The sequence below is a fragment of the Condylostylus longicornis genome, unplaced genomic scaffold, assembly GCF_029603195.1.
Source record: "Condylostylus longicornis isolate FDR11 unplaced genomic scaffold, ASM2960319v2 ptg000008l, whole genome shotgun sequence".
Taxonomy (NCBI): domain Eukaryota; kingdom Metazoa; phylum Arthropoda; class Insecta; order Diptera; family Dolichopodidae; genus Condylostylus; species Condylostylus longicornis.
Window position 1 is genome coordinate 486,374 of NW_026577977.1, and position 15,689 is coordinate 502,062.

The 15,689-nt window shown below is 21.9% G+C and overlaps 1 protein-coding gene across 1 annotated transcript in view; it reads right to left on the bottom strand.

Annotated features, from left to right (window-relative positions):
• Positions 1 to 503: 503 nt before the first annotated feature.
• LOC129618496 (acetylcholine receptor subunit beta-like 2) overlaps positions 504 to 15,689 on the bottom strand; it is a 58,536-nt gene continuing 43,350 nt past the window's right edge. The window contains exons 8-11 of the mRNA XM_055533293.1: positions 12,955 to 13,107; positions 7,165 to 7,256; positions 6,830 to 6,936; positions 504 to 5,037 (exon numbers count right to left, since the gene is read on the bottom strand). Of these exons, the coding sequence (XP_055389268.1) occupies positions 4,822 to 5,037; positions 6,830 to 6,936; positions 7,165 to 7,256; positions 12,955 to 13,107 (568 nt within the window). The 3' untranslated portion in view covers positions 504 to 4,821. The remainder of the gene's footprint in view (positions 5,038 to 6,829; positions 6,937 to 7,164; positions 7,257 to 12,954; positions 13,108 to 15,689) is intronic.

Genomic DNA, 15,689 nt, shown 5'->3' on the forward strand with positions numbered 1-15,689 from the left:
CCAACGTGTGTATGATGGATTGATCAAATTTTTAGTATTCGCATGAAAAGTGCTTCCGCCGAAAACTTACACAAATTGCATAATTCTTTAGCAATGATACATTCGTACCCTTGTGAGAAGTTTAATATTTTTGAATTTTCCTGTTTCGAAAGCAAGCTCTAGAATAAATATTATTGGAGAAATCTTAATACTAGGTTAGGTTAGGTTGCGAGACGCCCCAAAGGGTACACTTATTCCACCAAGGCCCGTTGTGATGCCACCGAATCCTCCCTCTCTCCCTCATTAGAACCAGCCCAAGTTCCTTAGAAACCGGTTAAAATCCCTAGCATTTACATTCGCTAGGTCCGTAGCTCGTCCAAAAAAGTCAGACCCAAAAAACCTTCGGCTGGAGTTCGCCAATGCCGGATTTAATAATACTAAATAACAATAAAATAAAAGGACCAAAATGATTTTGTTTTTTTTTTTGTTTTTTCTTTTTTTGTTTTTTTTTTTTGTTTTTTGTCTTTTCTTATCCAAGTTGTATGGATAACTTTATTCGAAATAATTAACACTTGTATTTTCTTTTTGTCTGTCTTTCTGTTAATTTTCAACAGCGCTAGAATAATTTTCAATAATTGATTTTTGTTTTGTTTTTGTTTTGGTTTTTGTTTTTTATTTTTTGTTTTTTTGCTACTATCATCGTTATCAGTTTTGATTTTTTCTTAGTTCAATTATTGTTTTTTTTTTTGTTTGTGTCATTATTTTGGTTTTAATAAGTATTATTTTTTTTTTTTTTGTTTATTAAAAACATTGTTTTGTTTGTTTTTTTTTTCGTTTTTTTTTGTTTTTTTTTTTTGTTAATTTTATGTTTTTATATTGATTATTTTATTATTTTTGAATGGTTTACGTCATTTTCATTTATTAAATTAAAATTTTTAATTTAATTTATTGGTTCATATTTTCTGTTATATATATATATATTATAACACTTTTTTATTGTATTATAATATTATTATTTCACATTATAAGTGTGGAAGATTTAAAATAGTTATATAATATAATAGTATAGTTAGTCTATAAATATATAAATATAAATATTGTTTATAGTTTTGTAATAATATTACCAATAACTTTTATAAATTTTGTTCTTTCTTGTTTATTCGTTTTATGTTTTGTTTTTTTTAAATGTTTTTATGTATATAATATGTTTTATTAGAGAGTGTGACTTAAAAACTAAGTATTTAGAAAAAAAAGTAAGATTATATTGTATTGTTTTTAAATGTATGTAGTTTTACTCGTATATGTAAAAGTGTTATACATTTATTTATTCGTACATATATACTTATTTATAAATTTATAAATATTAATAAATAATTTTATACGTTCATATATTGTTATGTGTTATTTTGCTTTTTTGTTTTTGTGTTTTTTTTTTATAATCTGTAATAAACATAACCTGAGTATTATATTAAAATGTTTTGATGGTTATATATGATGTTGTTTTGTATGTCATTAGGTTGGTAATTTTTTTTTTTTTTCGTTGTTGTTAATACATTTTTATATATAATAATTAAGTTATATTTGATACAAATTAACAAATTTTATATATGGTTGTCAATGATGGTATAGTGTTTGTTTAATTGTTTGATGTTAGTGTTTTTTTTTTTTGTCGTGGATGTCCTTTTAAACATTATAACATATATAGTATTTGTTTTGTTTTATTAATTTTTACTTAAATTTTACATTTTATATATATATATATATATATATATATCCTTATCTAACATGAGAAGCAAATTTTTTTGATAGTTATATAAATATATTAGTTTTCTATAATAGATGTTATACAGTTATACTTTTTTTTATTTTTAATTTATTTTTTAGATTTAAGAATATAATCTTTTACAGATATAAATTGTTCTTTGTTTTTTGTAATAGATTTTTAATTAAATATATAATTTAATTACTATCGTTCATCTTAAAATGATAATAATAAGAGTTACAAATATTAATGTGTATATGATATAATAGTAAAGTTATTTTTACAATTTTATGTTTTCTTTAATTAATTAATTTTTAATAAAGTTATAAATATTAATAATAATAATAGCATAATATTCTGTTTTTTTTTTTTTTTTATAGGTTTAATTATAATTTTATAGTTTTAAAATTTAACAAGATTTTTTTTTAAATTTTATGTTTTTTGTTAAAGAAATTTTTTAACGATTAAATATATAACTAGAAATTTTTTAAATATATTGTTGTATATTTTTGTTTTCATTTATTAAATTTTCTAGTATATAGCAGTTAAGATTAAATATTAAATTAATTTAAAGTATATTGTGGTTTGTTTTTTTTTTTTTATTGTTAGTATTTTGTTTTATTAAAGTTAAAAATTTTTGTTTTTTTGGTTTAAAAAACAAAATTGATGAGAATTATAATTATATAATGTTTGTAAGTTAAATAGAATTGTATATTATTATTATTATTTTTGGTTTTTTTGAATTAATTTAAAGTATTGTTTTTTTTATATTTTTAATTAGAAATTATTAATGTTCGAATAAAGATATACTCATTTTTGGTTTCAAACTACTTGTTTTTGTTTTTTTTTTAAAGTATAAAGATAAATTTTATATAAGTTTTATATTCATATATCTTATATATAATAAATATATATTTTGAAGATATATATAAACGTTTACATATATATATATATGTAATCTTTGGTTTTTTTCTGATTAAAATAATTTTATTATATTGTATATATATATATATATATTGCTATAATTTAATACTTTTTTATTTTCTTTTTTTATTGAAATTTCATATAATTTTATTGTGTTTTTAAAAAAAAAATTTTTTAAAAACAAATTTATTGTATGTTTTTTTTTAAAGAATTTTTAATTTTTTTTTTTTTTTTCTATTATAATATTTCGTTTTTGTTGAAAAGATTTCAATAGCAATATTATAGATTAATACTTTAATTTAAATTTTTTTTTTTTTTTGTTTTTTTTTTTTAATAATTTTTTTGTTTTAATTTTATAAACGTATAATAAATTTTTGTTTGTTTTTTCAATTGTTAATAAAATATTATTAATGTTTATTATTTTAATGAAATATAGAAAGTAATAATATTAATAAATAACAATTTTCTTCATTTTATTTATATAAAATTATTTTAATTTTGATTTAGAAGAAAAGAATAATAATAATAAGTATAGATATATATAATTAATAGAATTAATAAATTGTGATAAATGTACGTATGTATAAAACGTGTATAAATATGTAATTAAATGGTGTTTGTTAGTATATATATATGTGAATATGAATTAAATATGTAAATATGAATGAAATATATAAATTTGAAAGGAAAAAAAAAATAATAAAGAAATTCTTAATTATATGGTAAATTTATGTATATTTTTTTTAAATGAAAATATTTAACATAAATAATATATTATATATACTATATTCATAGGTTATAAGCCATTTCAATATATAATAATAATAATAATAATAATAATAATAATAATATAGTTAATTTTTATAATAAATATAAAGCAAAATTTTTATTATATATATATATATTTGTACATACACGCAATATGTATACATAAGTAATATTATAATAATTATATCATCAATATAATTTCTATATATAATTTTATTTTAAATTTTAATACTTGTTATAAAATTCCTAAACACATAATGAATGCGTATAGTTGTAATCCATATTATTTTTGTTTTTAGAAAACTATATAAAGAATTGTAATGATGATATAAAAATATTCTTATATATACATAGATATATATACATATTTTATATGTTTGAATAAATAACATTAATATTTTATAAATTTTTAATTATATTTGAATGCTATTTATTTATATTTATTTAATTTTTGCCTTATAAATATTATATAATTATATATATTTTTTTATATACTTAAATAGCTGATCACTTATTAATACTGCATATATAATAAATTTAATGTAAAAATTTTTTAATTTGTATATATATATAAATATATTTATGAATAAATATAAAATTGGTATTATATGTTGTTTATTGTTTTTAAATAACTTAAATAATTAAATGTATTTTTTTTTTGTTTTGTGAATAAATCAAAGTTAATTAGACTGTAATTGAAATGTGCTTTATTTATGTTTGTTGTTTTTTTTTTTTGTGAGTTTAATTTTAAAAAAAAAAATTAATATATTTTATTTTATTTAAAAAAAATTGCTTTTTGTTTTTTTTTTTTTGTTTTGTTTTAATTATTGTTATTTATTTATTATACTGAAAATTTTCTTTCTTGCATTCATAAGTTCATTTTAAAAATGGATTATATATTTTATAAATATATTATGTATATATATATTATTTGTATTTTGCTTTGTTAAATAAATTTTTAAAATTTAAGACGCTCCTATAAAAGGATTACATAATATTGGTTGTTTTTGTAAAGAATTGTTATTTTTTGTTTTACAAGTCGTAAGATTATATTAATAAACATAATGTATAGAATATTAAATGTATATATAAATTTAACAAAAAACAAGGAAGGGATTTTTTTTTTAAATTTTTTTCATATTTTTTTTTTATCTTATAATTAACATAAGTAATAATACTTTTTTTGTTTCAATAATAAATATAATATAATTGTTATTTTTTTTTCTTTGTTTGTTACGTTTTTTTTAATACAATATTGTTTATTAAATTTTGTTTTTCTTTTTTCACTTATTGAATTATTAATTATATATTGAAATTCATTTACTCTTTTTTTTTTGTTGTTGTTGTTATATATTTTATATGTATATATGTACATAATTAATTTATTATTAATCTAAAGTTTGCCTAACAATATCTGGTGGCAACATAAAATTGTTTTTTCTTAATGGTATTTCACTTAATTGTCTATCGATTGGCTCACGTGTATCGTATAATGATGGAGATTGACAGATAATCATTAATGTGCCGAATATACATGATAATGTAAATAACCATAAAAAGAAACGATCTAATACCATAGAGACAAATTTCCAATCTTCAACGACCTGCGAAAAATATTGAAAATGAAAATTAAAATTATTAAAATTATTATTTGTTAATATACATATATAGATTTTTTGATTTTAATAAATTTTAATAAATAAATATAACAAATACGCAATCTACAAAAAGAGTTGTTACGATATTTCAAATATTTAAAAAAATATAATTATGATTCGCTTTAAATACATTCAGTTTTTTTTAATAGAAGCTTTCAATACAAATTCCCTGCAACGCATTTAGAGGCATTTTAAGCTAGAGTTTAATCTTTTATTTTACACTCTAGAAATAGATTTTGCAAACAGACATGGCTGCCTTACTTGGATAGAGTTACGTACTTAGCGTTAAACGCCATTAGGGACTCAGGAGCATACATAGTTGCCCCTGTTTTAAAAATGAAATATTCATGACCGACTATTGACCAATACACCTTAAAGAAGCAATTATAGAAATATTGCATAGCAATGTTAGTATTATTATTATATTTTTTTAAACACCTCATTTTTAATCGATAATCGAAAATTCAGAACTTTTTTTAGAATTTATTTGAATAAAATTGAATTGAAAAATATATTACGCAATTTAAAAAAAAAAAAAAACTTTATTTAAAATTTCATCCATTTTTCTTGTATTACAATAAGTATAACTACATTTTCATTTTGTTATATGCATTTTATGTATAAATGTACACTGTGCCCATATAATACTTATAATGCGCTCCATTTTATTAAAATTTACTTAACTGACATGAATGATAGGAAAATTTAAAATGAGAAAATTTTTAAAATTCTCTCGCATGAATATGCAACAGTGGCTTGTAATTGAAAAAAGAATTTAAGAAAAAAAAAGAGTATTCTTTGCTATTATAGCACATAATATGAAAACGTTGCATATAGTATAAATATACAGATTTGCACGTAATGAAATGCTTGTATGTAGAATTTTCTGAATTTTTCTTTTACATTTTAATGCTTAGATGCATTTATTAGAAAAACAAATTTTTTAGTTTTTGTTTTTCTTTTTTTTTTTTTGTAAATATACATTAAGGAAGAAATTCATGTACAATAATCTGATGCAAGTGCTGCCAAAAAAAAATTTTTACCGCAAAATATATTTTGTTCTTATAATTTCTCTGTGTTCTCATTTTTAAAAAGGAATTTAATTTGCATTAAGAACAATAAAATAAGAGACAAGGAACAAAAAATGTATAATAGTATAAAATTCCGCAATATACATAATTTTAAAATTTATAATCACAATTTCCTCGAATTTTTAAATTAACTTTTGTGGAAAATTTTCTATATATGTTACATGTACACACAGATCTATATTTTTATTTGTACCATTTTACAAACAAATTAATTTAAAATTATTTAAAAAATATATAAAAATAGCATTTGAATTTTCAATTTATTTTGGAATTTTAATTATGCATCGCTATCACAGTAAAAAGAAATAAACAAAACAGCCACATATAGAAGACTTTGAATCAATTAACACAGTATAATTATTATACAAAAATTAATTAAGCAATAACTTTCTAAAAATATTTTTAAAAATATTTGAATTTTTCTCCTAATTAACATTATGAATTTCAATTAATTTTAGGAAATATTTCTACAAAGAAATTAAATTAAAGTTGGATTAGTTCCAATGTTATTTTAAAATAATTTTAAAACCAGTTTTATCTATCTAAAATATTATAATAAATAATTTATAGATTCACATTTTAAAAATCTCCAAAAAATTTAACTAAAATAATTACATCCATATTTAATTAACAAATATTTTTAATACCTCGTTATCCTTGTCAGCATCTTTAATATGTTGGGCTATAAAGCGGACAGCTCTTAATGCTTGTAAGACTTCTGGAGTCATATGCCGAGGAAATGTATGATCAGAATCTATTTTGATATTATGAATAATTTGATTAATTGTTTTATTAAATAAATTTTTTTTTGTTCTAGATTTAGATCTTTAGAAAATTATAATTAATTATGCAAAATAACAAATATACATAAATTAATAAATTTCATTGTATCTATAATATTTATGTAGTTTACAATTATGTCGCTGGAATTATTTAAAAAAAAATTTGGCAAGATTAAATCAAAAATATTTATCTAATTTACCCGATGAATGTGGTATATTTTGATTCATATTATCATAAACCATTTCCTGTTGGCCATCTTTAAACTCACTTGGAAAATCACTGATGCTATCCCTAAAATATAACAGAAAAATATTTTGTACTTTAATATATGTGTTTTTCAATAAAAGAGTTTTATATAATGCGAGTTTTAAATGTAAACGATAAGACGGAGGACTTTTTAAGCATTTGGCATGCTGAGAGAAAATGATGTTTCTTTTAGGTACAGTGCCGAAGAAACTGCAATAAAATCAACTTGAGTCCTCCAAGGAAGTGAAGTATCTGGGAGTGATCTTGGATCACTGATTCAACTGGAGGTCTTAACTTAGAGGAGCCGCCGATAGAGCCACTCGGGCTCTATAGACTACGGCAAAGCTGCATGTAAGGACGTAGAGTCTAATTCCTAGGATGGTCCAATGGAACGTACGACCATTGGCCGACCAATTTTAACATACTCTTTTGCCCTATTGCGAAAAATCATCTCCGAAGAGACGGGAACTGACTACGCTCTGTCGTCCAGATTTGAGGCTATTGGTTAGTGTACACACTGGACACTGCCTCTCCATGATCCATCTGAAAATGATGGGCAAGGCGGAGAGTGAAGTCTGCCGTCTCTTCCTGGAAGAGGACAAAACGGTTTGGTAGGTTTACGATTGAGTTGCTTCAGAAGAGACTTTATGACCCCGAATGGAATCTCACGCTTTGAGGTGATTGCTATAATGCAATTTTTTAGGAGTTTAGATATAGTGCTAATGTAGGTGGGGATGGGAATCACAAAATATCCTATGGATCGGCATTAGAAAAAAAATTTCAAAAGTGTTTTTTTTTTTTTTAAATTGAAAAAAGCAGTCATTCACAAATATTCTCCATCTAATATTTGTAATTTTATTTATACAAAGTTCAAATTTCAATTTTCAACAAACATTTTTATTTACTCAATCGTTAATATTGTGTAAAGTAATATTTATTTTCCTTACATCATGTATATTTATGTATTTTGTAACACAAATAGAAGCTTAACTTTTGTTTCATTAAAACGTATGTACAATTCGGTAAAATGCTAATTTTAAAGCAATCACATTTTACGCTCTTGTATAATTGCGAATTCACGTATTCGACAAATTTACGTTGTTAATTGATTTCATAAATTATTATGCAATATCAAAATACTAACAATCTCTGCTATGTTAAATGAAAATTCCATTTCTTTAATGCTTTCTGGTTTTATCCTTCTACTTTATTTTTATCAATTTTTATTCTCAATTTTTTCTTTTCTCTTTTGAATTTGAAATTAGAACAAAGTAACACCGTACAGATTTGTGGTTGTAGAATTGACTTTACGACAGTTCAATTTTATATATGAGATATTATAAGAGAAATATCATAAGAGAAATATCATGAGAGATGACAGATAAGAGAAACATTATATTAAATCACACACATAAACCTGAATTCAATAAAAATAAATAAAATCCTGTACCTATAATATGTGAATTCAATTAGAGTATCTACATATTTGTTCATCAATTTCAAGTTTGTATTTAAAAAATTCAGAAACTGTGCAATAAAAAAATACAGACTAATATTATTTTTCATTATAACACTATCTAAATAAAATTTAAGTAACCAAATGATAAAAACCCTGAATCTGGTTGAGGAAAATCTTACGCACTTAGTATAATGCAAAATGTTAAATATATTAGTTCTGGCATTTTATTTGAAAAATATCCATCTTATGAAAAAAAAGCAGCTACATGACTAAAAACAACATGATATATATGTGTCACAAGTAGTCGCAAATCAAAGTGATAAAATACAAGGAAAAATAACATTGAAATGATTGTAGATAGCTAGATTCTTCACTTAAATATAAAATTTGAAAAAATTTTACAACAATAAGATTAAATTAAAGAGATTTTGAAGTACTGAGTATGTGATAAAGTTTTCTCTTTCAAGATTCTACACAAAAAAAATCAATTTATAACAGTTTTCTGAACATGTATTCATTTGAGTGACGCATTCAAACATTTCAATTTGAATTTTTATTCAATACTCTGGCATATTGAAACTAAATTATCCCAAAAACAAAAAAAACAAAAAATTAACAATATACTCGTAGCTACATACATTATTAAATTCTATTAGCATATTATACAATTCAATACAATTCATTGACATAGTAAAATTCTTGAATTAATAACGTAGCTTGTTTTACTCTTATTATTAAATGCATTTAAAAAAGCATACATGCTGGATAAAATCAATATTTGATTGAAACAATGCAATCAAAAGGTGGTACTGTAAATACAAAATTACACATTCGATGTATGTAAATATAATTTGCATTCTGATGTACCCAAGAATGTATGAGTATTCTATAAAAAAAAAAAATTTAACAAGATTTTCATTTATTCAGATCAACCAAAATTCTGTTTTTAATTGAAAGACATGAAGGATAATATTAAAATATTTTGAGCGAGATTTTTTTCAATATTACAGCATTTAAAATTTCATTTTGAAATATCGCGAGTTCAGAACATGAAAAATAAGAACACGTATGTGTATATTTTTTATAAATGCAAATTTGAATTTTAAATTTTTCCGAACGTGTTTATATAATATGGAAATTTGTAAATTTACATATCTACCAATAATAATTTTGAATATTTTATTTTTAATTTGTAAAAAACTAAAATTGTATATGTATGTGTATAATAAGTAATTTTTTTCAATTTAATACTTGAAATTGCTTTAGAAGGATTAAAAATAGAAATTAAAGTTGAAATTAGTTTTTCTGTTAAGAATACTGAAAAGCGAATAAAATTATCGTGGAAAGTTAAGAAAATACTCTAAAATAAAATAAAATTTATTAAATAATTAACTTGTTAATATATGAATGAATTAATTAACTAATTATTCACTAATATAATTCATAAAATCTAACATAAATAGGCAGATAGGACTGTCTGCATGAATTCGTAGAGGGATGTCTCAGTTTTTTAAAGTCGTCGAATAGCCTGTAGTTTTTACTCATATTAAATATATAAAGTTACCGATATTTCGTCATTGTTTACTCTTTTCGGTATTTCGTCATTGTTACATTATATATTGAATATATAATGCCGATATATATATACGATATTAAGCTATATAATAATATTAAATAGAATTTTTAAAGTGACCATAAGAATAACGTATAAATCACAGAATTGTCAGTTTAAGGGCCCGTACCATAATCACGGAAACATTGTTCATTGATTAAAAATTTTAAATAAATAGAATTCATTATAAGATTATTTAATTATTTTTCTATGAATAATATATTTTATATTTACGGTATATTATATTTTAATGTATACGTACATTTTGCCGAAATTAATCAAATTCTTCGAAATTTTTGTTTTTTATTGCAAATATATTAAAAAATTCCACTATGAGTACCTAAATATATTTCAATTTATTCACACATATTAGTACAAATATTTCTTTAGAACACCATATGTTGGATGCAATATTATACACATATAATACAATCGAATTTTATTATTCCCTATATTAATAATTTAATTCCTATATAATATTGCACATGACAATAATGAAATATTGCAATAAATTTAAAAAAACAAACAAAAAAAAGAAACAAAAATTTTAATCCTAAAAATAAAATGCTAAGGATAATCGGGTTATTTTTTTTTTGGTTTTTGGCCAATAGTAAGTATCAGAGTTGCCGTTCTATATATATAAGATCTTAGTGTGATACTAAATTACGTTATTCATTTTTTTTATTGTTCAGAAAATTCTGTTCGTTTTTATTGTTAATAATTTTTGTGAATCCATTCAAATATTATGCATATCTTCGATATAATATGAAAGTTTTAATTATCTAGAATTATTTTGTGGTAAAACGATTCTTACATGTTCTTATATTTATTTACATATCATAGAATTGAATGTTTAGTGATGACATTAATAATTATAATAGAAATTCAAAGACTATGAAAGGCGTAGTGTTAAAAAATTTAAAAAATACTAATTCCGGTTACACAAATTTAATAAAAACCTAAACAAATAATATAACAATAAAATCTCCTTACTGTATTGAAACTGTATTTTCTTTTATTGTATGGTCGACAGGCGGCTTGTTCAATAAAAAATTCCAAATTTATGCAAAATGTTATAAGCAAATAATATGTAAATAACCATAAGTTTATGTTTTTCTATAGGTATATAAGGAATATACTTATGTATTTTTAAAATATTTATTTTATTATGTTTTGGATACTCGAATTATATATAGAAAAGGATATTTTAACAAAATCAACAAACGAATAAATAAATAACACAACAATAATAAATAAATAATAAATTAATGGTGAAAAAATATAAAAATATTTTCAAATATCATATTTATAATATTCCCCAAAAAAAAAATCATATTTATACATACAAACATACAAATACAATAAATTTCATTTTTTATGTTTTTGCCTTTTGAATAAAAGATTCTCTTATCAGTTCATAATTTATAACAAATTTCTAATAAAAAATTCAAATAAAATCAATCGGAATGCTATTCTGTAGCATATTATATTCACAAAATTCCAATAAAAAAGACCCTAGCATCAAGATAATATTGAAGAAGCTAATAAAAATAATTAAATTAGAAGCGTTAAATTTGCAATAAAATGAATTTAATCTGACCATGCGAAGAACCTTTTTTACTGCCCGCATTGCATAAAATAATAAAAGTATTGTAATCGCACCAAATTTCACATGTCGAGTGTTCAAAGAAAATGTTTTTTTTCATATGAGAAAACGGGAAACGAATTTTTCTTTACCGAGTTACCGATTCGTCTGTCAATTTTATATGTGGACCACTAGATCTAAATTATTCGACGTGCGCATTTTAGCGAAAGTATACCAATATCAGAACTCTTAACACAGACTAATTGACTTATATTAGTAATTTATTTCCAGAATATAATTATGGGATTTTCTCGAATTTATTTAAAATCTGCACCTGATAATATGACGAACTGCCAAACTTTTCATTGTAATCAGGTGCCAACATTTTGAACATTTACAATTGAAACATTATTATTAAAAAAATGTACAATGCAGTCGGTTAGGCGGCTTACTGAACATAATATTTATTTAACTTTAAGATTTAACCATATTTTTCCAGATTTTTAAATTCATAATATTACAAGGATCATAAAAATTTTATAAGAAAAACAAATCACGTCCGCTATGAATTTTTATTTAATGGTCAGTATTTTAAAGGATTAATTAGTACAATATCATTATAAAATTTATAATTCGAAAAATAGCTTGAAAATTCGTGGTTAGAATGTAAAATATGTAATATAAAATCTTAAAGTAAATGAAATTAATGTGTTTTCTTATAATAATATATAAACAGTCCGAAATATAAATTATTAAAATACCTAAGAAAAAAAGTTAATTTTTTCGATTTTAATATAGCCGCTATAAATAATAGAAATTTAAATTACTTAATGCAAATTAAATGTTCTCAATATTCATCCGAGCTCTTAAATTATGAAACAACGATTTTCAAACTTCCTCACTTTCTAAACAAATCATCTCTAAAATATTTTTTACCATCATGCATCAACAAGCTCATAAACTTATTACAAGTTTGTTATTTGTACCATCACAATTAATAATCATGGTACTATTTTCATTATTAGCACCGTATTAAATGTAGTTAATACTAAACGTATAAATTATAAAAAATTTTTTATTGACTTACCTAACATCTATTTCATTAGTATAGCCATTACTAGGTGTTGAATCATCGTAATCTGGTAATGTATATTGTGTTCGTCTCATCATCATTACTTTTGGCATAAATTGTAAGAAAATTTTTTTTACCAATGGCGACATTTCATGTGTTGATGTTGATCTATAAATGTTTCGTACCCAAACAAGCCACAACAATAAAAGAAAACAAAAAACCGAAAAAAAAAATATTTTACACATACACGTTTTTGTTAGATGGCAGTCAGATAAAAAGAAATAATTCTAATAATACCACTCTCTAAGTTCTTATTTATTTCTAATTGGTTCTTCAAATTCAATTCTCTTCAGGGAAAACCTGAATTTCATAATATAAAAAATTACTAAAAGTGATGTAATTTTTTAAAGAAAAAATTCATTGAATTAAAAATTTAAAATCACATAAATAGAAAATTTTTCTCAGATTTAATTGAAATTTCGAATGAAAATGGTATTACTATTTCGAATTCTTAATATAAGTATATTAAAAGTTTACGATTGCGTTAATAATTAAAGGCATAAATAAGAACAAAAATATTAAAAATAATAATTTCAATTTATATAAAAAATATGAAAACTGAAAAATATTGGAAAATATTTAAGAAATCAAAAAAAATTTATTTTAAAATTGTCAACATTTGGTAAATTTATTAGACCGAATAAGGTTGTATTACTATTGTATTAAAGTAAAACTGTCTGCCATCAACAACAATTCAACCAAATATAAAGTTATATGTATGTCTATCGAGTTGTATGTCTGTCGTGTGTAAAATATTTTCTTTTCCCTTTAATATATACACATACACACATTTAATATATATTTTTACAAAAATATATACAAATGTATATACGTTAATAAGATAATTTTTTTATATTATTGCATATTTTACATAAAATTTAAAGAAAAATATATTTAGTATATGAAAACTGAAATAGATACAAAATGTAAATTAATTTTATATAGTTTTATATGATATTTTTTTCAAACTAAATAAAACTTAAACTACACTCTATTATACATGACTTCATCATAGTAAAAGGATCTTTGCTGTATACTTTGTTTCATAATTTTTGTTTGCTTGTTTGTTTTGTTTGCTTTGTTTGTTTGCTTATTTGTTTGTTTATTAAAAGTTTTACATAAAAAAAAATTTTTTATACAATATTTATACGATTATGTATAATTAAATATACATATTTACTGTATAATATTATACAGGGTAATTCAGAAAAGTACACAACCCCATATACCATTGGCTAGAGAATCTATAATAGGTAAAAATTTTATTTCGGAGTTCGCGCCACATCTCATGAATTGCCGAGATACAAGGATTTTAACGAATTTTCACAGAATTTCTACTTGCCCAAGCTTTTCTGCTTATAACTTCCCTTCTGGAAAAAGCTAGAAGATTCATAAGAACAGTTTTTGAAAGAACAGGTGAAAAGCTTAAAAACAAGATACTACCAGATTATGTTTTTAATCTATTTTCAGAATAGCAATCATTTGAGCATTAGAATAATTACAATTTTTTCCATTTTGTATTTTTTTTTTAGTTTTCTTTACCCCCCAATTGCGTGCGAAATTTTTAAAAATTTTAAAATTTTTTTTACAGAATGTTGGCCAATTTTTTAAGCTTTAATTTAAGTCAATCTTTTATGGCACAGAAAATTTAGCACAAAAACCATGTTTTTTACCAAGATTTTAAAGGCTCTAGTAAAATGTAGAAAATCAAAAAATTGTCACCATTTTAAATTTTTATTGATTTTAAGTACTTTAATTATCGTCTATTATTAGATTTGGATAAAAAAAATCATTTTTAAAAGCAATTTATACTTTCAAGAACCGTTATTTTGTTAAAAAAAATTTTACGATTTTTATCAGAACACAATAAATTTTAGAAAAAAAATCCCAATTGCTGAATTTTTTTAGAACTTTTCTCTACAAAAAAATTGTTTCAGGGTTGCTAGGAGCAAACTACGTAACCAAAGGTTGCCTGACTACTCAAAGGACCAATTTTGAGTAGCCTCATTAGGACCATCTCACTCATTATTTCTGGAGGCTAACCTTTTGGCTATACGTTAAATTTATTTCGAAGAAAGTTTGTGAAGTTCTGTGATGTAGCAAAAAGTTGGAAAAAAGTGAAAGCATTGGAACTTTTCACTAAAATTTATGTATTTAAAAAAAAACCCTAAATTCAGTATTTTTTAGTAAAATAACGCTTTTTAAAATTAGAACTGCTTTTAGAATGACTATATTTTGATCAAAAAATAATAATAAATCATAATTATTGAACTTAAAATTAATAAAAATCAAAAATAGTTAAAATTTTTTAAGTTTCTACATTTTACTAGGGCCTCTAAACTCATGACATAGAAATGATTTTTGTACTATGTCTCCTGTATCATAACGGACTTTTTAACGTTTTATGACTTGAATTAAAGCAAAATTCTGTAAAAAAAAACTCAAAATTTCAAGAAATTCGAAAGATTAAAAAAAAAAATAAAGAAAGGGAAAAATTTGACTTTTTTAAAAGTTCGAATGCTTGATATTCCGAAAGAACATGAAATACAAAATCAAGTAATAGGTTGATTTTCAGTCCTTTTAAAAGCTGTTTGTGTGAAGCCCCATCTTTTTCGGAATGGAGGTTATAAGCAAAAAATTTTGGACAATTAGAAATTTCTTGAAAATTCGTTAAAATCCCTGTGTCTCGA